Source organism: Myxocyprinus asiaticus, chromosome 10, assembly GCF_019703515.2.
Source record: "Myxocyprinus asiaticus isolate MX2 ecotype Aquarium Trade chromosome 10, UBuf_Myxa_2, whole genome shotgun sequence".
In the NCBI taxonomy this organism is placed as follows: Eukaryota; Metazoa; Chordata; class Actinopteri; order Cypriniformes; family Catostomidae; genus Myxocyprinus; species Myxocyprinus asiaticus.
The window spans coordinates 5,762,424-5,785,607 of NC_059353.1; the positions used below are offsets into that span (position 1 = coordinate 5,762,424).

The following is a 23,184-nucleotide window of genomic DNA, read 5'->3' on the forward strand; positions in this document are numbered from 1 at the left end:
CTGAGTTTCTGAGATCTGAATGTAAGAGGTTTGCATTTGGAGTTTTGAATTTCTTCCTAATCTGACAATTTTAACTGTAATTCTATTCTCAGAATTTTCTAAAAGTTTAAAAAAATGCAAATTTATGAAATACACAGCAGAAAACGTTAGTTTTGTTAAATATCACATGTCTAGAACTCAAGCAACTCAAGCAAATACAAACACTTTAATCATTTTTAGGCTCCATATACCCTTTGCATGTTCATTAATGAAATATGTTGTTTATACTAATCTGATTAAAACGGTGTCAAACTAGCTGATTGTTCCAGTGATTTTCAGGCTTAACCTTCATTTACATAATCGCTGGTAATTAGGTGAGAGACGGAGCTTGGATTAGCGTCTGCCAGTAAGAGGTCGTTAATCCCTTGACCATCTGGACTCCCTGTTGAGTTACTGTCTCTGAGAACTGGAAAAGCAGTTTAAACTTGTTAGAAAAAAATCCTTCTGTTGCTGAGCTGGGCTGTTGAGGTCTTGTCAAGTGAACCATGAGTTTCTTTTACTGAAGAACTGACAAGACATTATGCTAATCTGAACATTTTAATCAGCGATCGCACACAGCTGCAAACGACGACTGTAACTCATAGTGATTCTGTCACAAAGTGTTTTTACTGGGGTTCTCCTACAATAAAATCAGAAAGGCAGAACAGTCTGTTTTTGTTGGTCATAAATCCTTTACTCCCTGAAAGCTGCATATATGGACATTTGCGTACTATGTCAGACCTCAAGTTCACATGGAACTCCTGTTATTCTGGCGAGTTCCAATCAGAGAGAGAGTTTGAATCTTGCTGTTTGAATCAGAGAGAGACAGTCAGGGGAAGTCATTATGTCTATCACCCCTCTGAAATTTTGTCATACCTCCGACTTAAGAGCGAGATTTCCGTAAAACAGACACCCTCGGACAAAATTAAATTGTTACTTTTAGTTGCCAAATAGAGTTATCTAATCTCAGTTTAACACACGTTAACATGTTTATCCTCATGCGACCCCGCCTACACATGCGTGGATGTTGTATTTTGACTTCGCTATATGCAATGCAATGCATAATTTTAATTAATTTTAGCCGACTGATCTCAGTTCAGGAAACTCTGTGCTGTCAGTAAAGGGTTAAACTTTTGACGCAAGTCATGTGACTAAACAAAATGGTGCCAACCACAGTGGAGTTTGTCTTTGGGAGAAACACCACAAAAACTGCATCTGGTAAGAAACCTAATAAAGTTTTTAATTTGAAACCTGTCTGAATCAAAAGATCAGAGTGTCTAGTTTCATCTGATATGCCATTTTTAAAATTTTTGTGATTTATCGCAAAACGCCACGTTGATAAACACAATGTACACTAATGTGTACTTTAGTGCATTTTTTCCTTAGAAATCATATACTGCATGAATTACTTTTGTTAATTTCTTATGTAATTTCTGTAACGTCTCAAAAACATGAATAACCAACAATCCTGGAAACAGCAATTTGATAAACAAAAATCTGACTTTCTGTAGCTTGGTATTATTTAAAAATTCACTTATTTTGCCATTAATTTTTAGGAAAACTATTTGCTCTAGATTATTATTATTATTATTATTATTTTTTGCATATTTATTAGGTGCTACTAGTTACAAATCAAAAAAAGGGAAATGTAAAATGCACACAGCGGTCATGCTCGGGTCTCAGAAGGTTAAATCCGATCTGCAGAATTCTGCAGATTTTACCCCAAAATTAGTGCAGAAAATGTGAAAATAGTCCAGAGATTCCATCTGGGACTGCCAATAGCCTAATTTAAGAGGTCGTTTTTTTTTATTCCAAGATGTCATTTTAGAAGTGGAGAAAATCATTTCATTTTTTATGAAAGACTATGAAGACAGAGTGCAAAAATGTATAATGTTTTAAGGAAGTAAAAAGGGTCCATTTTAATTTCATGTTGACTTTAAGTGACAAGTATTTAACATAAAAATAATTAAGGGCAAACATGTTGTTCTTCAATTGTTTGGTGTATAAAACAAAACAAAAAGCTCAAACAAAACTTGTGAATTGTCTGGTGGTCGAGCACTTAACAATTGTACAATGTGAAAGTAAAGGCACATGATCACAAGCAGTTGAAACGAAATCATAAATTCTCCAATTAAATGAGAAACAAAAACAAAAAACCGAATGAGGCGTGTAGCAGAAAATGATGGCAAACTGAGATAGAAGCAGAATAATTAACGTTTAGAAGTTACTTACACTATCGGTCTACTAGAGGATGGGACCTGGGTTATAACAGAGCTAGATGTTGGTGATGGGAGAGGAGCTTGCTGAATAACAACACCAGCATCATTGCTGGCCAGAAGTACATTGGGGACTTGAAGGGAGGCAGGACGGACTATAGTGGATGAAGGCAGAGAGGTCGGCTGCAAAGAAACCTCCTGAAAACACCACACGAGAGCCAAGCTGCATCAACTGCTCACACAAAACTACACCTCTGACTGTCCATTACTGACCTATGAATTGTGAGACTGCAATTTGGATAACTTTAGATACTTCCTGACATATGCTTTGTTTCAAAACCAAGCTCCCCACTTAGTTACATTTTTTTGGCATCCTAGACATACTCGCAACCATGACAATCACTTATAATGTTCGATTTCAGTTAGTATGCCTTAGAAGGTAGCTGCCTATAGAGACAACTCACTAGTTTTGGAACAAAGCTATAGTAAGCTGTATTAATTTTATGATTATATTAATTGTGTGCTATTGTAGCTGTGTTTTAAGAAATATTCAATTATTGCACAGAAAATATGTAAGTACTGCCCTCTACAGTGGTTTTATGAAGACATCATCTCATTATATTAAGAGTTTACAACAGTACGTTAGAAGCAAAGAGTAAAACATGACGCTATATACCAAAAAGTGTTCAAAATGCAGAGATTGTTCATTATAGCTGTGACTGTTAGCTTCTTAATCTTCACTGCAGAATCCTCATGTGTCTTATGAGGATGGTAGTTCTATATTTCTCACAAATTCTGACCAACTGTGAGAGATGGAGGTGAAACACTGTTTTGTTGAAGAAATCTCTTTTCATGTGTTGATATAAAAGATTTTCAAACCCAATGGCTCCAGTATTGGCTATATCGAGCAGCAATGTAACTCCTTTCACAGATGCGGCGGCAGCCACAAGAATCTGGGCTGCCAACACAAAGGTTACAGGTTTGGGCAACCCAGGAACGAAATAATTACTGGCATCACAAATCTGCATAATATCAGCATAGGATCCTCCAAGGTGAACTTTCCCTATAATTACTATATTGCAAGTTGCTTTGCATGAAAACTGTCTAGGAAATGACAAGCACTAAGTAATAACACACAGAAAGGCCCCTGATATAAATCCTGCCCATTACTGCCAGTGCTTATATAGTGCTCTGTGGAGAAGAACTGTCTCTCACCTTGTCGTCAGTGGTTGTAGACTCGGGGTGGGGTAGAGGACTGTTTCTGTTAGACTCCATGGATGTGTGCTCCTCTATTTTGTTTCGAACAACAGGAGTCGCAAGAGGAGACAAGTCCAGGGGCAACTGCAATAACCCCAAACATAAAAAAATAAATAAAAAAAAGGATTACACATTCAAAACAGTAATCTTCTGTAAAGTGACATATTTCCATGTGAAACAGAATATTTAGTGGAAAATTATGTATGGTGGGACATGATTTTATCAGATGGGATTTGTTTGGGTAGTTCAATGTAATGCAATAATCTTTTTAGTGTCCAAGGTGCTGGAACCCTCTTGTATTAAAATTTCCAAGAGTCCTAGAGACACCAAATTTGGCAGGGTGGTCCTAAATCCTCCCACTACTCAGTTGGACACACACACTTTCATCCAACCCAAGGTGGTGCCATAATGCACACTTTTATGTTTTCATTAAAGGGGTAATGAAATGGAGAATACAATTTTCCTTGATATTTAGACATACACTGGTACAGATTTTGCTGTTTCGGAAGGAAATTGATACTTTAATTAACCAAAATGGCATTCAACTGTTCACAAAGTATAGTCAGGACATTACTGATGTAAAAAAACAGCACCATCACTATATGCAAAAAGTCATTTTTGATCAAATCTAGACAGGCCCCATTTCCAGCAGCCATCACACCAACACCTTATCCTTGAGTACTCATGCTAAATTGCTAATTTGGTACTAGAAAATCACTTGCCATTATATCAAACACAGTTGAAAGCTATTTGGTTTGTTAAATGAAGCTTAACATTGTCTTTGTGTTTGTTTTTGAGTTGCCACAGTGTGCAATAAACTAGCATATCTCAGAATCACTTGGGGTAACCTCCTCGTGGTCGCAATTAGTGGTTCTCGCTCTCAGTGGGGAGTGTGGTAAGTTGTGCGTGGATCGCGGAGAGTAGCATGAGCCTCCACATGCGGAGTCTCCGCAGTGTCACGCACGACAAGCCACGTGATAAGATGCGCTGATTGACGAGCTCAGCAGCGGAGGCAACTGAGACTTGTCGACCGCCACCCGGATTGAGGTGAGTAACCGCACCACCACTAGGACCTACTAAGTAGTGGGAATTGGGCATTCCAAATTGGGAGAAAAGGGGATAAAAAAAAAAAAAAAGAAATAAAAAAAAAAGAATGTGAAATGTCAGAATAATAGTAGAGAGAATTATTTATTTCAGCTTTTATTTCTTTCATCACATTCCCAGTGGGTCAGAAGTTTACATACAATTTGTTAGTATTTGGTAGCATTGACTTTAAATTGTTCAACTTGAGTAAAACTTTTTGGATAGCCTTCCACAAGCTTCTCACAATAAGTTGCTGGAATTTTGGCCATTCCTCCAGACAGAACTGGTGTAACTGAGTCAGGTTTGTAGGCCTCCTAGCTAGCACACGCTTTTTCACTTCTGCCCACAAACTGAGGTCAGGGCTTTGTGATGGCCACTCCAATACCTTGACTTTGTTGTCCTTAAGCCATTTTGCCACAACTTTGGAGGTATGCTTGGGGTCATCGTCTATTTGGAAGTCCCATTTGTGACCGAGCTTTAACTTCCTGGCTGATGTCTTGAGATGTTGCTTCAATAAATCCACATCATTTTCCTTCCTCATGATGCCATCTATTTTTTGAAGTGCACCAGTCCCTCCTGCAGCAAAGCACCACCACAACATGATGCTGCTACCCCCATGCTTCACGGTTGGGATGGTGTTCTTCAGCTTGCAAGCCTCACCATTTTTCTTCCAAACATAACGATGGTCATTATGGTTAAAAAGTTCAATTTTTGTTTCATCAGACCATAGGACATTTCTCCAAAAAGTAAGATCTTTGTCCCCATGTGCACTTGCAAACTGTAGTCTGGCTTTTTTATGGAGGTTTTGGAGCAGAGGCTTCTTCCTTGCTGAGCAGCCTTTCAGGTTATGTCGATATAGGGCTCATTTTCCTGTGGATATAGATATTTGTCTACCTGTTTCCTCCTGTTGTTCTGGGATTGATTTACACTTTTCGCACGAAACTACGTTCATCTCTAGGAGACTTAATGCGTCTCCTTCCTGAGCGGTATGAAGGCTATGTGGTTCCATGGTGTTATATTTGCGTACTATTGTTTGTACAGATGAACGTGGTAGCTTCAGGCCTTTGGAAATTGCTCCCAAGGATGAACCAGACTTGTGGAAGTCCACAATTTTTTTCTGAGGTCTTGGCTGATTTATTTTGATTTTCCCATGATGTCATGCAAAGAGGCACTGATTTGAAGGTAGGCCTTAAAATACATCCACGGGTACACCTCCAATTCAGTACACCACCTATCAGAAGCTAATTGGCTAAAGGCTTGACAACATTTTCTGGAATTTTCCAAGCTGCTTAAAGGCACAGCTAACTTGGTGTATGTAAACTTCTGACCCACTGGAATTGTGATATAGTCAATTAAATGTGAAACAATCTGTCTGTAAACAATTGTTGGAAAAATTACTCGTGTCATGCACGAGTAATAATGACTTCAGCCTAAGTGCATATGTATTAGTTAACATTACTTTCCCCATCAGTGTTGCTTTGGTGACAGCAGAAGAAAAGTTATTTAGAGAGGTGAAAAGGTGTCTACATTTTAAAGGAAGATTATGAAAACAAATTCAATTTTCTTTAGAAAACGCCCATTGATGATTCATGCACATTTAGAAAGTAAATAGGGTAAATTTTGATTTCATGTTGTCTTTACAGACCTTTGTGTAACCCTGCCTATAAAACCTATTTGCACTTACTGTATTTGCAAAATGTTCACATAGCTGAATAAATTGAGATGTGTACCTTTTTAATGTCATCCTCAGTGGCCTTTTTAAAGTCATGCTCAAACGGGCTGGTGAGCTCGTTAAACAGCCCGACCTCTTCACAGTTCTTCAAGAAGCGGGTCGGTGTCGGTGTCTGGTCTGAAAAGCAGCCCATAAAGCCATAAACTCATAAATAACAGTCCATGTTTGTTTGTCTTTTATTGTGCACTGGTGACTTTTCAAACTTACCAGCGATGATGGCAGTGTCATTGCGTGCTGGCCCAAACCTCAAGGTCATCTCATGCTTGTGTTTATGCACTGCCAGGTGGTCTTCATTTGTGAATCGCTGTTGCAGACAAATAATCATTATGTAAAGATCTGAACCATAGAGCAATCTGAATAATGTGGCGTACATTATTACAAAATTGACGAGGATTCAGTTAAAAGTCGAGCACAAGCAAGCAAAGTCTTGTAAGACTACGTATGATTTTCCTAAATACATGCATCTCAGTTTGGAGGTATATGTCTGCTTAAAAGTGTTTAGAAATTATCACATGCCTGTCCGCAGCCAGGAGCAGTGCAGAGAAACGGTTTATCATCACTCATATTCACAGCTACAGTCTGCCACCTAATAACATGGGGAAAAAAGAAGTCAAACCAAACTTGCAACTTTTTGATCATCTAACAACAATATACTGACTCAATTCCATCAAATCACAAACACAAGATTTACATAACAACATTATGCAGTAATCAACCTCTAATGAATATTAATCTTCAAATCCTTAACGATCCTTAACAATTAGCTTTGTGTCGGACCATGCTGTCATAGCAGGTGGATGTTTGACAGGACATGGATGTGGATTTTAAGGATGCTCATAAGATCAAACGTAGGATGAAATACAGCATTCATCACTTTCTATATGTAACACATAACAGAGGTGTCCATGTGTTTATAAACCACTCAATCAATCGTATAAAGTAATGAAGTGTGGTCTAATGATCAGGCTGCTGCACAGTCTGATAACAGCTCTGCCTATTGTCACTTTCTGCCTTAAATCTCACTAAATAAGACTGTAAATCTTTATTCCCATTAAGCTAATCCCAAAGTGCCAGGGTCTTTCACCACATACCCGAATTTCTTTAGTTTATACGGCTATTTCTAGTGACAATGAGACTGTAATAGCACTAAACGGCTTGTTTAAATCGCTCTCATCATGCTAATCAATGTTAGCATTTAGCCTCATCTCCCTTCATTTCAATGGAATCTGAGCAAGCTGTTAGCATGCTATTTACCCGTCGCCATATCAGTAACAAAGAAACAAAAACAAGCAATAAAGATGTCACAAATCTGTGTTTCATATGCCGAGTGTTCCGTTAGCCAACCGAACGCTCTATTAAAATGTCGCGTTTGTTTATAAATACTGTGTATTGATGCGCTTACTCACCCCCAGACTGAACCCAGTAGCCAAAGCCCACTAATGCCACCTCTCGCGAGAACTTGGAACTCAGCTGTACCCAGAAAGCCAATTAGAACCTAATCTCGCGAGATGTCACCTACTCTAAGTGTGTTTATGTTTTTAAAAACGTGGCACTATCATTCATAGATTCTGAGCATGTTTGACAAAACTGCATTTCCATGTTTTACTGTAGTGCTCTTCTCAAAGCAATATCCCGGGTTCAATTCAGGTTAAGCGCAATCAACAACATTTCAACTCGTCATTCCTAAATTCGAGGGTCCAGTGAGGCACTTACAATGGAAGTGAATGCGGCCAGTTTTGGAAGGTTTAAAGGCAGACATGTGAAGCTTATAATTTTATAAAAGCACTTACATTAATTCTTCTGTTAAAACTCATGTATTATTTGAGCTGTAGTTATTGAAATAGTCATTTTTTACGGTCGTTTTAAGGTTTACGGCAACAAAGTTGTAAAATTTGATATAACTTTACACAGAAAGGTTGGTAAACGATTTTATCACACAATAATCATGTTAACATGCATATTGTTTACGTCTTGTGGCTATACTTTTGAAACAGTGAGTATTCTAACCTTTACAGATTGGCCCCCATTCACTTCCATTGTTAGCAGAGGCGTTATGCCCATTCAGACTGAGGGTGCACGTGCCCCCTTAGATTTTTGAGCCAAGAGGATTTTGAATGGATTATTTGAAATGCATTTGTACCTTCGATGATTAAATTAAACGATTATTGCATGTACAAAAGAATGTCTGTGGAAGAAATCTTTATTTACGTGTCTAAATTCTGTCAGCCCAAAGTCCAGTCGAGTCACATATGTTGCTTCTGCTATAGGCGTCATCCCATGACTGCTTCGGAGATTGCTCGGTGTTGTGGTAATAAAAATGAATTAATTGCATCAACTTTAGTGCAGTTAACGTTTGCCAACTATGTCTGATCCATGGATCAGTCAATCATTTTTCCTATAGTCTAATTATATACTGAAGATGTTTTTGTTTGATCAGTCGCTGTTCATGTACTTTGGTGCTGAAATGAATTTGACAGATTTTGCGACGTCTTTACACTTTATGTTTAATGAAAGCAGTGGCATATCTTATTTCAGTGTGAATCCTCTCCTTTTTAGTCATTATAAAAACTTTAATTAAAGGTGCAGTATGTAAGATTCAGAAACCCTTGTTATTAATGACACCTGTGGCCGTTAAGTGAACTGCAGCCTGTAGCTCGTGAGTGCGCGCACTCCATTGGGAACAAAATAAAGAGACTGAACATGATTCACCGACATCATGCTGACAGATGAGGTAGCATAATTAAAATTACACAGTTATGATTGTTTTACTACAAACTTTGAGACTGTATATTATATCTGACTCTCCAGTGCTGGAACAGGGCTAAAACAAAGTGTGGATATAGGTCTGACTATGCGAGATTGTAGTTTGAAGTATCACTTTTCTTTGCATGATACATTGACTGCATTTATACTATAGCCTATGTCAGCTTTAGCTAGCTAGCCAGCTTTATCAATAGCTGTTAGCTAAATTTGGTGGATGATGACAGTAGCTGTTTATAAAATAGACTGTACATTATAAATATGTTGACACAATTCAGTATTGATGTGATTCCAACACAACTGTCATTTTGATATATCGATGTGCTATTGTTTTATGATAATAGAATGTATATATTTTCTGTATAACCAAGTTACGTTACACTAATGAATGGAGCTTTTTGCATTATCTTGAACATTGTCTAGCATTCATTTCATGTGTTATTGTAGTTTACCTTGCTGAATAATTACAGATTAACATTGACATTAACCTGACTTTTAGTATAAAGAGAAGATCGTTCAAATTATTTCAAAGTTACGAAGCAAGGTAGCTTGCAATTCGTCAGCGTTAGCAGGCAAGATCAAGTTAGCTAAAATGACACAGATCAATCCTTATGGCACTATATTTCACATGCTTTGCAGATCACGTTTCCGCTTAGCCAGATGAAATGTTTTTTTTTTTTTTTGGCTTATTCGGAGTTTGTGTAGGAGTCTGTGTTGTGCTGGGAGCCGGACCTAGGCTGGATTCCATCTCTAAGATAACATTACCTAGTGTTGCAGTTTGTTGTCGCTGTTGAATAGAGGAAGCACTGAGGCAAGGCTCTCAGGAGCATGCATAAACGTCACATCCTTTGGATTTTCCCGGCAAAAGCGACCCGCTCCCTTCGCATGAAAATCAGTCTACAGGCTTTAATAGGCAACCTAGAAAGTCCGGAAAGGACTCATTTTTTAAGTTGCGTTACAAGCCGTTCACACATTGGCAAAAAAAAAAGGTGAATATTACATGAAAAAAGTTACATATTGCACCTTTAAGGAAAGCGGTTTTACATGGTTCCTTGGTAGCTACAGGTTCATATTTTCAATGGGAGAAAGGTGGAAGGCCACTGAACGGATCGAAGCAGCAGCGCTAGTGTTGACGAGACATCAGCCACTTTGTTTCATGACTGCTTAGCACACACTGTGAAAGATAAAAAAATATTTTATTTTTTCATGGCTGCTGCATGTCATTGACCACTCAGACATGACTTTAATCAGCCGGCATTTAGCTTTTATTTTTTTGTCAGTTCACTTTAACAGTCTGATTGCTCGTTCCCTTTATAGTACATACTGTTTGGGATTACTGTGGGAAACAAAGACGAGTATGTTATAAATTGCATAAATATGGCTAAATTCTTTATACAAAGCTATATTTATGAAGACCTAACCTGTTTTCAGTATTATTTTTTGTTGTTGTTTTTTTGAATGAAATACATTTGTTTTTTAGTTAATTGAGAATGAAGAATGCCACTAAATTAATATATTTATTAGAAAGCCTTGGAATGACAACTTTGGTTTACAAAAATAATGTATTAGATTTATTTCATTTTTTACTCCTTTTATGTTGTTGTCTGCTCAGCTTAGTTGAGATGTTTGTCATGTTTTGATGCCCGTTTGTTGTTATGGTGAAATAACACTCTTAGATAAATGCAAACCATTTTATTTAGTTAATTTTCGTATTTTTTAAAAATGTTTTTAGCTATTACTTTAATTGAACACGGAAAACATTATTTACATGATTGCCACATTCAGAGATGGGATATACACTACCGGTCAAAAGTTTTGAAACACTTGACTGAAATGTTTCTCATGATCTTAAAAATCTTTTGATCTGAAGGTGTATGCTTAAATGTTTGAAATTAGTTTTGTAGACAAAAATATAATTGTGCCACCATATTAATTTAATTATAAAACTAAAATTTAATTTAAAAAAAGGTTTTTGAAATTGATGACTTGGACCAAATAATAAAGAGAAGCAGCCAATAAGTGCCCAACATAGATGGGAACTCCTTCAATACTGTTTAAAAAGCATCCCAGGGTGATACCTCAAGAAGTTGGTTGAGAAAATGTCAAGAGTACATGTCTGCAAATTCTAGGCAAAGGGTGACTACTTTGAAGATGCTAAAATATAACACAGTTTTGATTTATTTTGGATTTTGTTTAGTCACAACATAATTCCCATAGTTCCATTTATGTTACTCCATAGTTTTGATGACTTTACTATTATTCTAAAATGTGAAATATATATATATATTATAAAGAATGAGTAAGTTTTTCAAAACTTTTGACCAGTAGTGTATGTTTTCACTCTCTATTGTGCTGATGCAGTTGTGGGCATCAGAATATCCCTTTAACCCCTATTGCAAGCATTATTAAATCATTGTTATTATTATTATTATTGTTAACCTGCATAAAATAAACCTTATAACTTAAACCTAAAATAAAATCAGAAAAATTATAATTCAATATAATTTTATGTAACAAATATTCTTGAAAAAAGAGAAAAGTCCACTGCACTCACGTGGTATGAATTAAAAAGAGCTTTATTTAAATGAGCTACAACATCTAAAACATATTGGCCAACGCGTTTCGGCTAAGAAAGCTTTCATCTTCATTTTTTCTCTCTTTTTACTAATATTTAGTGTCCAGGCCCCTATTATACATATGCCAACGTGAAGTTAACAAGGTTGACGTGAAAATGGATTTGAGGCTGTATCTCGGCAATCCTTTGTCCTATTGAAACGAAATTTTCTATGCGTCATCAGGACATGATCCGAGGTAACATGCAAAGTTTGGTGACAGCGCCACCTATGGGTAAAGAAACGTAAAAATTGGCTACTTTTGCCTGTAACTTTTGAACCTTTTGTCCTAAAATTATGTTAGGTGTCTTTGGATTCCTTGATAATTTCAACGTTATCAATTTTTCCGACATCAGCCATATAACCTCTCCACTATTTAGAATTTTATGAAAAATTAAAGTATTAAAACGCTTTGTCTGATTTGAATGAAAATTGTAAGGGGTCTTCGACATCATGTCTTGAGGGTACCTAAGCAGTTTGGAGACAGCGCTACGTAGTGTTCAAAATGCTTAGTAAATTTAAACAAAACTTTTAATGTATCATTGCTTCCTTATTCTAGGTCTTCTGAAATTGGCACAGATACATTTCTAAATGTATTTTATATATATAAGTATTTAAAACCTGCTGCTCTCTGCTTGGAATGTCTCTTTGGCACTTTTGAGCTGTCAACTGAATTGTCCAGTGGTTAACACATTGGAATATAGTTCAAAAAGTTGTGGGTTCTGGTCCAAGAGAAAGCATTTTTAAAATTTGTACTTCAATTGATCGGAGTCTTCATATTGTGCCTACTACAATGCAGACTGTATTTTATTGTGGAATTCCTGCTTCAATTAAAAAAAAAAAAAACTAAAATATAACTATTTTCTCAGAAATAGTTGTATACTCTCAACCAATAATGTCTCTTTGATGTCAGTCAAACTTACTGATTGTGTGGCACAGTGGTTATAGCTCTGGGCTTCAGTTCAAAGGACTGGGTGAATCCCAGCTCGCCGTTGTGCTGGAGCTCTTTGCATTGTGCTTAGGGCATGGCTTTAGGGCTTGGCCCAGATCATTGCTGCTTGCAGCTATATTTTTAGGTATGTTGTTTCAAGGCAACATTGTGCAACTCTGAAAAGAAATGAATCGAAAACAGGTTTCTAAAGAAATACTTGAAATGAAAATGAGTGGCTATACATCTTGTGGATGTCAGAATACTAAAAATGTTAAATACAGCAATGAACAATGCGGTTAAACCGTTTAATTACACTTATCAGTACTTTATACCATCTGCGATATGATAATCTAATACAATTGTCTCTTAGGTAACTTTACCAAAATTTTACTTAATATTGTTAAATACTAAAGTTGGTTTAATAATGGATAATACAAAAATAAATAAATAAATAAATAAATAAATATATATATATATATATATATATAAACAGAACATTCAAGCTGTATTCATTCTACTATACAGCTTGCTTCAAGGCAACAAAATGTATCAATTTTGCATAACATACAAATAATAAATATGCCTCAATCTTTTAATATAAAGTTTACTCAAAAAAATGTTAATTATATTTTTAATGGCTGAAGAATCTATGAAAATTGCTTTTCTTAGGGACAGTTCTCCAGAGCAAAACCCTGCAACCACCACAAAGTGCACCTTGCCAGAAAAAGTACTAGATAATGACCACCAAGATGTATTTTGACCAAGGAAAAAGCAATTTGGTGTTCATTCGAAGTGATCTTTTCATTATCAACAATTTCATTGCCATCTTACATGCATAATGTGCTTGCAAAGTGAAGAAAATGGGTGTTACCCAAAGGCAACATGGTGAAATACAGGGCCAAGGATAGAGCTATCTTTGCCAACTTTTACAGCACACTTGTCGTACTCCAAAACATAACTTTGAATGCTGGTATGCCACTACACACGACTGGTGAATGTAGCTGTGTGAAGAAAAATCAAATAGACACCACAGAGATACGGTAAACTGTGACTTAAATGTATTTAATGCGATTTACAAAAGCAATTAAGGTTTTTGAACTAGCTTTCAACCAACTGCTATAAATTTACAGTCATACTAATCGACCACACTATCTGAGTGCACCCTTACAGTCTACACAAAAGCACTACATTTTCCCCAATTCTGATGTACAGAAAGTGCTTTCAAGTTCTGTAGTTCCATGGTGAATTTCAGGTCGATATACCAGTAGCACCATTGGAGCTGTTGCCTTTTACATTCAATGGGCATGAACATGACTTGAGGTTTAAATAATCAAACAAAATGTAACTGTTACATGATTTCTTTTCAGAGAGTGGAATTCATATTTGTTCTGTTTTTTCTCCCGTGGAGACATACAGCAGACATTTTGGTAGCAACAGCAAAAATATGTAGTCACAACTATACTAAATGAGTTTACACAACTAGCAGTTTTTTACATGGCGAACAGGATCAAGAAAGCAACCATCAAACAGAAGAGCCCCATAGCTTCAGACAGAGCGAAGCCCAGGATGGCATAAGAAAAGAGCTGCTGCTTTAGAGATGGGTTCCTGCAAGATAAACAACATAAACCTCAGTGCTTTACTAAAAAACGCATTTAAACGTCACTTACATGCAGAGACACTTGCAAACATCTAGACCACATTAAATCTGTAGGATTATTTGGAGATCTTTGTAATGTTCCACCATAGAATTTATAGATTGTCTAGTCAAGGGTGAAAAATGTCCAAAACCTATGAGTATGAAATTTTAGTGCATGTTACCTGGCATAACCGATGATGAGGCTACCGAACACTGTTCCGATTCCAGCACCGGATCCAGCCACTCCCACGGTGGCAGCTCCAGCACCGATGAACTTAGCAGCAGTGTCAATGTCACGGCTCACAGCACTGGTCTGGAAGCTTCTGAGGGCTACCTGAGTGAAGGGTGACTGAGGCAGGACAGCAGCACTGACCTAAAAGTGGAAGAAAGTACTGACTTGACCTCTACACGACCCTGGTATGTTCTGCCTACCACCTACTCTCTCCAGCATCTACTTCAAACAAACCAGCCTTTACATTATATTAAAATTATATTATAACAGAACAGAAACATTACACCCGCAAATTCTATATGCTTGCAATACTGAACAGTTTAAGGAGTTTAATCAGCATAGGCCTGAAGAACTCTACACCAATTAATTAAACTGACACTGACTTTCCTATTACTCATAGTTCTGTTTTTATCTTTTGTCTTCTTCTGGCTCCCATGCCTTGTACGTGAACTTTATCCACACGCTATGACCTTCAAATGTATTGCAAGCCATTTTGACATTTAAGGACGTGCAGGATATGAATTAAAGATAAACAATTCAATTTTCACTTGTTTAAATGCTTGATACCAGTAACGGAATTACTACTAGTGAAAATGCTAATTTTTCATATCAGTAATTACATTTGCAGTAGTAAAAAAAAGTCAATTCTTGATATATAAAACCCCCGCCATCGTTACTCGGAAAATACCCATTCATGGAATCAAAAATGCATTTTTAACTAGCAAAAAGCCATTAGTTTTGGATAACTGTAATTGCATTTTCACTAGTAGAATTTCACAGTAATCTGTCATTCACTCCTTTTCAAAACACAAATTACAGATATTCCATTTCTTACTAGCTGAAATTACAAATATACATATCAGCTCTGTACTTAAGAATAAAAACTATATTTTTTTGAAATCAATAACTATATTGGTACTAGTGCAAATGTTTATTTCTGTTATCAACAACTGAATTACTAGTGATAATGCAATTTTTTTTTTTTTTTTTTGGTCTGTAAATGTATTTCAACAGTTAGATTTGGTATTTTTGATGTTACAATTACATTACAGATATCTAAAATTAACATTGCTATTAGTGAAAACCAAATAATAGAAATCTCATGAGCAATTTTTCTAGTTGTAATTCAACTGTTGATATCAGCAATGGACATTTGTAACAATTTAATTATGAATAAGAAATATTTATTTTTTTATGTTGATAGGGATGTGCAAAACTACCCATTTTCAAAAATCTACTAGTCAGTGTTAAGAATAATAATGCATAAAAACTGTCTCCATTATGTTCACGTGACCCCGATCAGACGCCTTTTAGAGAAATATACAGATGCAACATGGTGACTAATGGATATTCAACAAATAAATAAATGACTATAACATCTTATTGCATAAAACTTTCAAAGTAAGAAATAAGGCTCCAATAAAGAACAGCACAAAACTGCTTATGCGCATCCTGTACGCAGAATGACGCACTTCAATGTAACTTGAGCGCATTCAAAAGCGCAGAACTGCACGACATCAAGCAGTTTAAACCTTTTTTACTGCAACTATTTAAGTAGTGTCAGACAGAATCAGCAACACACTTTAATCCTTCTACAACACCTCCCACATACAGGAACATCTTGAAATGTATTGTTGATGCAACGCTTTGCTGTAACAGCAGCATATAAAAAGGACTAAACCTAAAGTATTAAAGAAAAGAAACTTCTTGCAGAGGGTTTTACTGTGCTGACTGTTATTCAATGCTAAGCACAGAAGGTGCTACTCTCAATTAATTTGAGAATTGAGTCTTCCATTAAAACCACCACCACTAAAAATATTAATGTTAGTGGTCAAACCTACTAATCGAGTAGTCAGTTGTTGCACCTCTGTTGAGAGCAGGGTACGAAATTAACTTTGACCCAATTTTACCAGCCACTTTGATTTTTACTTGCCACCATTATCCAATTCATATAAACAGTATATAGACTATTCGAAATCCATCTACAGTAAATTGCGAACTTCTGGATTTAAAGTGATGCAAACTCAGAGCCCCTCCTGAGATCAGTTGCAGCACTCACATTAATAATAAAACTGTTTGCAGGCCACTGACATAGAGAAGAAAACTCTTCATATGATCGTGAGTGACAGAGCGCCATTAAACATCTCAACAAACAGCAAATCAGAGACGCGCTTTTCTTTCCTCCGTTTTTCCAAATCTTATCAAATATGTTCCTTCAAGCGTGCATCTTTGTGTCAAAGCAACGACACCTCTTTTCAATATCAATATTTTGAACACAGCCCTACTAATAACAATTATTGATATGAAAAAGAATCAATTTTACTAGTAAGAAGTGCATTGCTAAAATGTGAAATTAGAATGTCAACTAGTAAAACGTTAATTATAGATATCTGTAATTGCGTTTTAAACATGACAGATCATTGTGAAATTCTACTAGTGAAAATGTCGTTACAAATATTCCATTATCAATCAAATAAATGTGTATTTCTACAAGTATTGATACCATTTCTGATAAAGAATGAGCAATTTTACTAGTGCAAGTGTAATTACTGATATGAAAAATAGCACTTTCACTAGTAGTATTCCATTCCTAATATCAAGAATTAGCATTTTAACTAGCGGTCGACCGATATGGGTTTTTTAATGGCCAATGCCAATATCCAGAAAGCAGGGTGGCCGATAGGCCGATAAAATGCCAATATAACACAATTACATAAACATAAAATTGCAACAACAACAACAAAAAAACAAACTCTTATTTAGCACTATATTTATTCTATTTCACACAAAACTTTAACTTTGTAATAAAGAATCTAAAAATAATATTGTATTTTAAATGGTTGATAGCAGTTTCTTCTGATTTCTGTTTAGTCATCAAATTTTTGTCATTTATTTGCACATGAAGAAACTGTTAATATATCAGAAAGAAGGAAATAACAGTACATACAGTAGTCCAGCAACCATGAATGGCATGTCCACGTTAGCCATCGCATTTATTCCAAAAATACTGAATCAAACCAATTGTACATACAGTGCATAGTGAATAAGACATTTACTCATAGCACACGTGAAGGGCTTTTACTTTGAAGTTGCACCAGAGACTATTTAGCAGAGACCGGCCACTTTTTTTTCCTCCCCAATTTGGAATGCCCAATTCCCAATGCACTCTAAGTCCTCGTGGTGGCGTAGTGACTCACCTCGATCCGGGTGGCAGAGGATGAATCTCAGTTGCCTCCGCGTCTGAGACAGTCAATCCGCGCATCTAATCACGTGGCTTGTTGAGTGCGTTACTGCGGAGACCTAGCACGTGTGGAGGTGTGATAGTCAGTGTCTTTACTTGCTGAGCTACCCAGGCCCCCATTAAAATAATTATTAAATAATTAAAAATAACTAAACTGGTATGTTTAATAGCACATTATAATATTAGCATATTTTTGCTGTGGTATCGAAATTGGTATCGAGAACCGTGAAATTTCTCTGGTATCGGTGCCGACTACTGACATTTTGGTACTGTGACAACACTATTAGTTTGATAGATATTTGCCTTTTTATCATTAGACAAGACAGTTAAAGGTTACAGGGAACTGTTGAGGAGAGAGGGGGAGAATGAAACAGGAGAGCACTTTAACATTATGAGCTCAAACGCGTCTGCTGTGGCTCTGATATGCGGACTTTTCAAATGTTGCACACCGGTCTATTATTGTAATAACACGATGGCACATAACAACAAAAACCGTGACTGGTCGTTTTCATGTCTCAGACGCTTCACATGCAAGCAGGTGATTTTTGGCACCCTCAAGAAACAAATCAGCCAAACGTGAAAATTTATCGCCTGATGCTGATAATTAAAAATGTCAGAATATCGGCCGATTTATTCGCCTCGGCGATATATCGGTCAAAAGCTAATTTTTACTAGTGAAAATGTTATTGTTAATGTTTATGAATTCATACCCTGCACGTGATTACATGTCCAAAGGGCTTGTGATACAAACAAAGTGTTAAACATTTCAGAAGAGCTCACAGGCATGAACTGAAAGCCAAAAGGCAGTTTACAGCTGGTCTGACACTCACCTCTGGTTTGACCTCTGGTCTGGACAGTACAGCAGCAGAAATTGGTCTGTACAGGGCACGGGAACTTGCACGCACCTAAATACACAAAAACAAAATGGAGCATAGTAAATCATAGTAATATAAAATATCTGCCAAAACAAAGTATTGGGGGGGGTAAAGTATTAAATGACTTAAAGGCAGTGGCAAAGTAAAAAAAGTATGTACAAATGTTATAGCTCATGGTTTACCACTAAGATAAATGATGTGGACACTATTCTTTTGAGAAGTATTTAGGTGTAGGTCTATTTTTTCCATTAAAACTCTTCACCATAATGGTATACGTGAACAAAACCATCAAGGTCAACATATAGCCTATTCATGAATTTCAAAGCATGTTTACTGTGAGTTGCTTTTAGTGAAAGTGTCATGTAAAAATGGCAACAAGTATTTGAGGCAATAGAAAACGCTGTCTAGGAGGGAGTAATACATTCTGCATTCAATGACTGTTGACATGAACTGCATGACCGCCTACATACACTGCCATACCATTGAACGAGTAAAGTGTTTTCCAAAGTCAAAACTTTGAAACTAAAGGAAAAAGGTCAAAGTTAATCTTTATCTTCACCTGACTTTTAATGTTAACCCTTTGAAATCCGCCCAGAAATGAATGAATTACAGACGTCAAGTTCAATCTGCAGGCCTACACAGAACAGCTTTCATGAACACAAGACAGTTCGGTAAAATGACACAGTTTATTGAAGTTCCGGTCACTCACCAGGGCGGGTGTGGAGACGAACTTTGCGCAGGTGAACATTTTGAGCTTTAGGTGCTTTTGAGGGGCCCGGGACTTTCTGCAAAGACAAAATGTGAGGTCAGACAGGATTCATAGGAAGAGCTTCAAAAATACGGCTCTCTTGCATACGAAAATAACTCTAACAGCACTATTCCCATCACAGCCACCGCTCTGTGTTGTTATAAACAGCGGATGAATGTAGATGTTTGTATTCAGAGTGAATTCTGTCAGCCCTATTTTACTTACCGAATGCAGAGGTCGAACCGCCGGAGATACTGCGCCTGCGCACAAATGACTCCCCGCAAAGTCCCGGATGTGAGTGTGAGGTCAGCAATGTCGCTACATTCGAGCTTTATTCAAAAGCGCTTTAAAGACAATCGACTTTTTTCACACTCCGGGAGTAAACGTTTGCAGGGTAAACTTCGACAGTGGTGAATGGGAGATAATAGCAAATATTATTTTCACTTACCCATTTGCTCCAAGACCAAAAGAAAAAATCCACTATTACTTTTAAATGACTTTCCAGAAAAAAAAAAAAAAAATTAATAATAAAATTTAAAAAAATAAAATAATAGAGAGCGGTGGATTAAGACAGTCAGATGAGAGAAGATGCCAAATTTACTGTCACTCTCTCAGCAGCTTAATTTTTTAAAATTAATTCCAGAGTAATATAACACAAAGAATAATGTTATAAATTTACACTCAATATATATATATATATATATATATATATATATATATATATATATATATATATATATATATATATATTAAACGCTAATATGGAATGTTCTCATACCTTTTTATTTGAGAAGATTTTCAAAAATTAAGTTAGATGCATCAAAAGGATTTCTATTGTATAAAAGGTAAAAATTACAACATTTTTATACTCTTTTAAAACTTTCAGTATATTTTTATTTTTAATATTTATTTATTGAAATTCCAACAATAACATAAATCACAAGGGGGGATTATTACATTAAGAAAATATAAAAAAAATATCCGAAACCAATTTGATATTCTGAAATTTTCTCATTCATGTTTTATTTGAGATTATAGCAATTAACTAAAATAAAATCACATCAAAAGAACGAAAATAAAAAAGACTATTTTTTTTTATGATAATATTTGAGAACTTTCCATATTGAGATGTTTTTCTTTTAAAAATGAATTTTTATTTATTTATTTCAATCCCAACAACAGAATTCACAAGGAGGATCATTAAGAAAATAAAAAAAATATTAAAAACTAATTTGATAATAATGTTTTCATTCCTTATTTTATTTGAGGAGATTTTCAGACATGAATAGATGCATCAAAAGGACACAAAAAATATTATATATATATATATATATATATATATATATATATATATATATATATATATATATATATATATATATAAAAATTAAAAATTAAAAATTAAGAGATCACTGCAAAATTATCAGTTTCTCTAGATTTACTCTTTATAGGTACAGTATGTGTTTGAGTAAAATTAACATTTTGTTTTATTCTATAAAGTACTGACAACATTTCTCCCAAATTCCAATTAAAAATATTGTCATTTAGAGCATTTATTTGATGAAAATGACATCTAGTCAAAAAAATTAATAAATAAATAAAATATGCAGTTTTCAGACAAAGAAAACAAGTTCATATTAATTTTTAAACAACACAATACTAATGTTTTAACTTAGGAAGAGTTCAGAAATCAATATTTGGTGGAATAACCCTGATTTTCAATCACAGCTTTCATGCGTCTTCACATGATCTCCACCAGTCTTTCACATTGATGTTGGGTCACTTTATGCCACTCCTGGTGCAAAAATTCAAGCAGCTCGGCTTTGTTTGATGGCTTGTGGCCATCCATCTTCCTCTTGATCACATTCCAGATGTTTTCAATGGGGTTCAGGTCTGGAGATTGGGCTGGCCATGACAGGGTCTTGATCCGGTGCTCCTCCATCTACACCTCGATTGACCTGTCTGTGTGGTATGGAACATTGTCCTGCTTCATGCGTCCTTCACAAAGACGAATCTGCCCGATTCCAGCTTTGCTGAAACATCACCAAATCATCACCGATCCTCCACCAAATTTCTGGAGAGGCCTTCAAGCCACAGTGTCTCGCACCCATTGTGAAATTTGGTGGAGGATCGTGATGAACTGGGGGTGCTTCAGCAAGGCTGGTATCGGGCAGATTCGTCTTTGTGAAGGATGCATGAATCAAGCCACATACAGGGTTATCCTGGAAGAAAATTTGCTTCCTTCTGCTCTGACAATGTTCCCCAACTCAGAGGATTGTTTTTTTCAACAGGACAATGCTCCATGCCACACAGCCAGGTCAATCAATGTGTGGATGGAGGATCACCGGAACAAGACCCTGTCATGGCCAGCCCAATCTCTAGACTCCATTGAAAACCTCTGGAATGTGATCCAGAGGTGGATAGTAACGCGCTACATTTACTCTGTTACATTTACTTGAATAACTTTTGGAAAAATTGTTACTTTTAGAGTAGGTTTAAAAGTGGGTACTTTTTACTCTCACTCAAGTAAATTTCTAATGAAATTTTTGTACTTTTACTTAGTTACAATGGGTGGCGTTCCTGTCATTACATTACTGGGTTTGAAATATTTAATGTGTAATTTATTGAGAGATTATTGAATGGAACTTTTACGACAGCGGAAGTTCACACAGCTGCGTGTGCTGACACAGACTGTCGCTCAAGATGAGTCCATTACTGCTGCAGCATCATGCTCTTCTAACTAAGAGAAACACTTTCTTTGCTCCGCACAGTGAAAAAAGAATAGTTTTGTCATGCAATGCCTTCATTAACACCAAGACAAGCGGATATTTCAAGATTAAAATTGCAGATCCAATTTAAGGCAGCACGCTGAGGTAAGTTTTGACTCTAATGATAACGCAGGCTTTTCTCTGACATGGTGATGGTCATTTTCAGGGTGATTCTGTAAATATGGGCTCTTGTGACATCAGTTTTTAAGTTTACATTTTTAATTCAGTGCAGCAATATATCAGTGCGCTTTGTCCCGCGTCCTGCATGTCATGAGAAGTATTTATGCATTTACCCTGTGCCGTCGCGGGGATACTGGAAACTATCGCAGCTACTTTGGGCTGATTAACTGAATAAATCCATGTAAACATCCAAATTAAGTGTAAATGCCTTTTGCTCTGCCGATTGAATTATTGACAACTGGAGCGTGAACAGACAGCATTTTTACAGGTGCACAATGAGTTGCATGAGTGAGAGATGTGCGGGCGCCACGTATGGCGACGAGAGTGACTGTGTCCGAAATTGTTCACTCATTCACTATTTCCTATATAGTGAATGGCAGTGAGTGCACTATATCTCAGCAGTGAGTGAACGAAATGAGTGAGTGAATTCAGACGCTGACGTATACACCGAGTGTCGGAGCTCTGGGGCTGTCGCAGAAACAATGTCACATATGCACTTGGGCCTTACTTGTTATTCTTATTAAATAATATATTAATACAATAAATCTTCATTTTGTTTGTCATTTTAATATATATGTTAATATAAAGAGTAAATACATTATATCAAATGTACATTATTGTAGTTATTTGTTATACTTTAGTGTCTTTTAACTACAATACAAGCTGGGTAGCGTTTCTGGGTGCATAGCACCCTCATCTGACCAAATGATCATAACCTACGTGTTATAACTGAATATTTAAATCATCCACAGAATTATCATTTCCACTGTGTGCAGTCTCTTGAGTTAAAATAATATCACCTCAGTGAATTATTTAGTAAATAAAGAATTCTTCATCTTAATGGCAAAATTCTATAAAAAAAAATATAAATAAAGAGTACATTAAAATGTATCTG

The 23,184-nt window shown here is 36.1% G+C and overlaps 2 protein-coding genes across 4 annotated transcripts in view; both read right to left on the reverse strand.

The window, feature by feature from the left end:
* LOC127447418 (cyclic AMP-dependent transcription factor ATF-2-like) overlaps positions 1–13,509 on the reverse strand; it is a 45,605-nt gene extending 32,096 nt beyond the window's left edge. The window contains exons 1-6 of one of the 3 annotated variants that reach the window (XM_051709296.1): positions 12,602–13,509; positions 6,823–6,892; positions 6,514–6,610; positions 6,305–6,423; positions 3,450–3,575; positions 2,251–2,432 (exon numbers count right to left, since the gene is read on the reverse strand). In XM_051709296.1, the coding sequence (XP_051565256.1) occupies positions 2,251–2,432; positions 3,450–3,575; positions 6,305–6,423; positions 6,514–6,610; positions 6,823–6,870 (572 nt within the window). In that variant the 5' untranslated portion in view covers positions 6,871–6,892; positions 12,602–13,509. The other 2 variants (XM_051709294.1, XM_051709295.1) reach the window with 2 other exon arrangements.
* A 143-nt stretch (positions 13,510–13,652) lies between these two features.
* Positions 13,653–19,629, reverse strand: LOC127447433 (ATP synthase F(0) complex subunit C2, mitochondrial-like). Its single transcript, XM_051709313.1, has 5 exons — positions 19,567–19,629; positions 19,303–19,378; positions 18,549–18,623; positions 14,428–14,618; positions 13,653–14,214 (listed from the first exon to the last, which is right to left on the reverse strand). Exons 2-5 carry the CDS (start codon positions 19,339–19,341, stop codon positions 14,100–14,102), a joined length of 420 nt encoding a protein of 139 aa, XP_051565273.1. The 5' UTR covers positions 19,342–19,378; positions 19,567–19,629; the 3' UTR covers positions 13,653–14,099.
* Positions 19,630–23,184: the final 3,555 nt, after the last annotated feature.

What these genes read in the sequence shown, in the direction of transcription:
- LOC127447433 (XM_051709313.1), bottom strand. Translation starts at nt 19,341, where the DNA reads ATGTTCACCTGCGCAAAGTTCGTCTCCACACCCGCCCTG. An exon ending in GACCAGAGGTCAAACCAGAG is followed by an intron (nt 14,619 to 18,548) that starts GTGAGTGTCAGA and finishes TTCCACTTTTAG; the next exon opens with GTCAGTGCTGCTGTCCTGCC. An exon ending in CTCATCATCGGTTATGCCAG is followed by an intron (nt 14,215 to 14,427) that starts GTAACATGCACT and finishes TTTATCTTGCAG; the next exon opens with GAACCCATCTCTAAAGCAGC.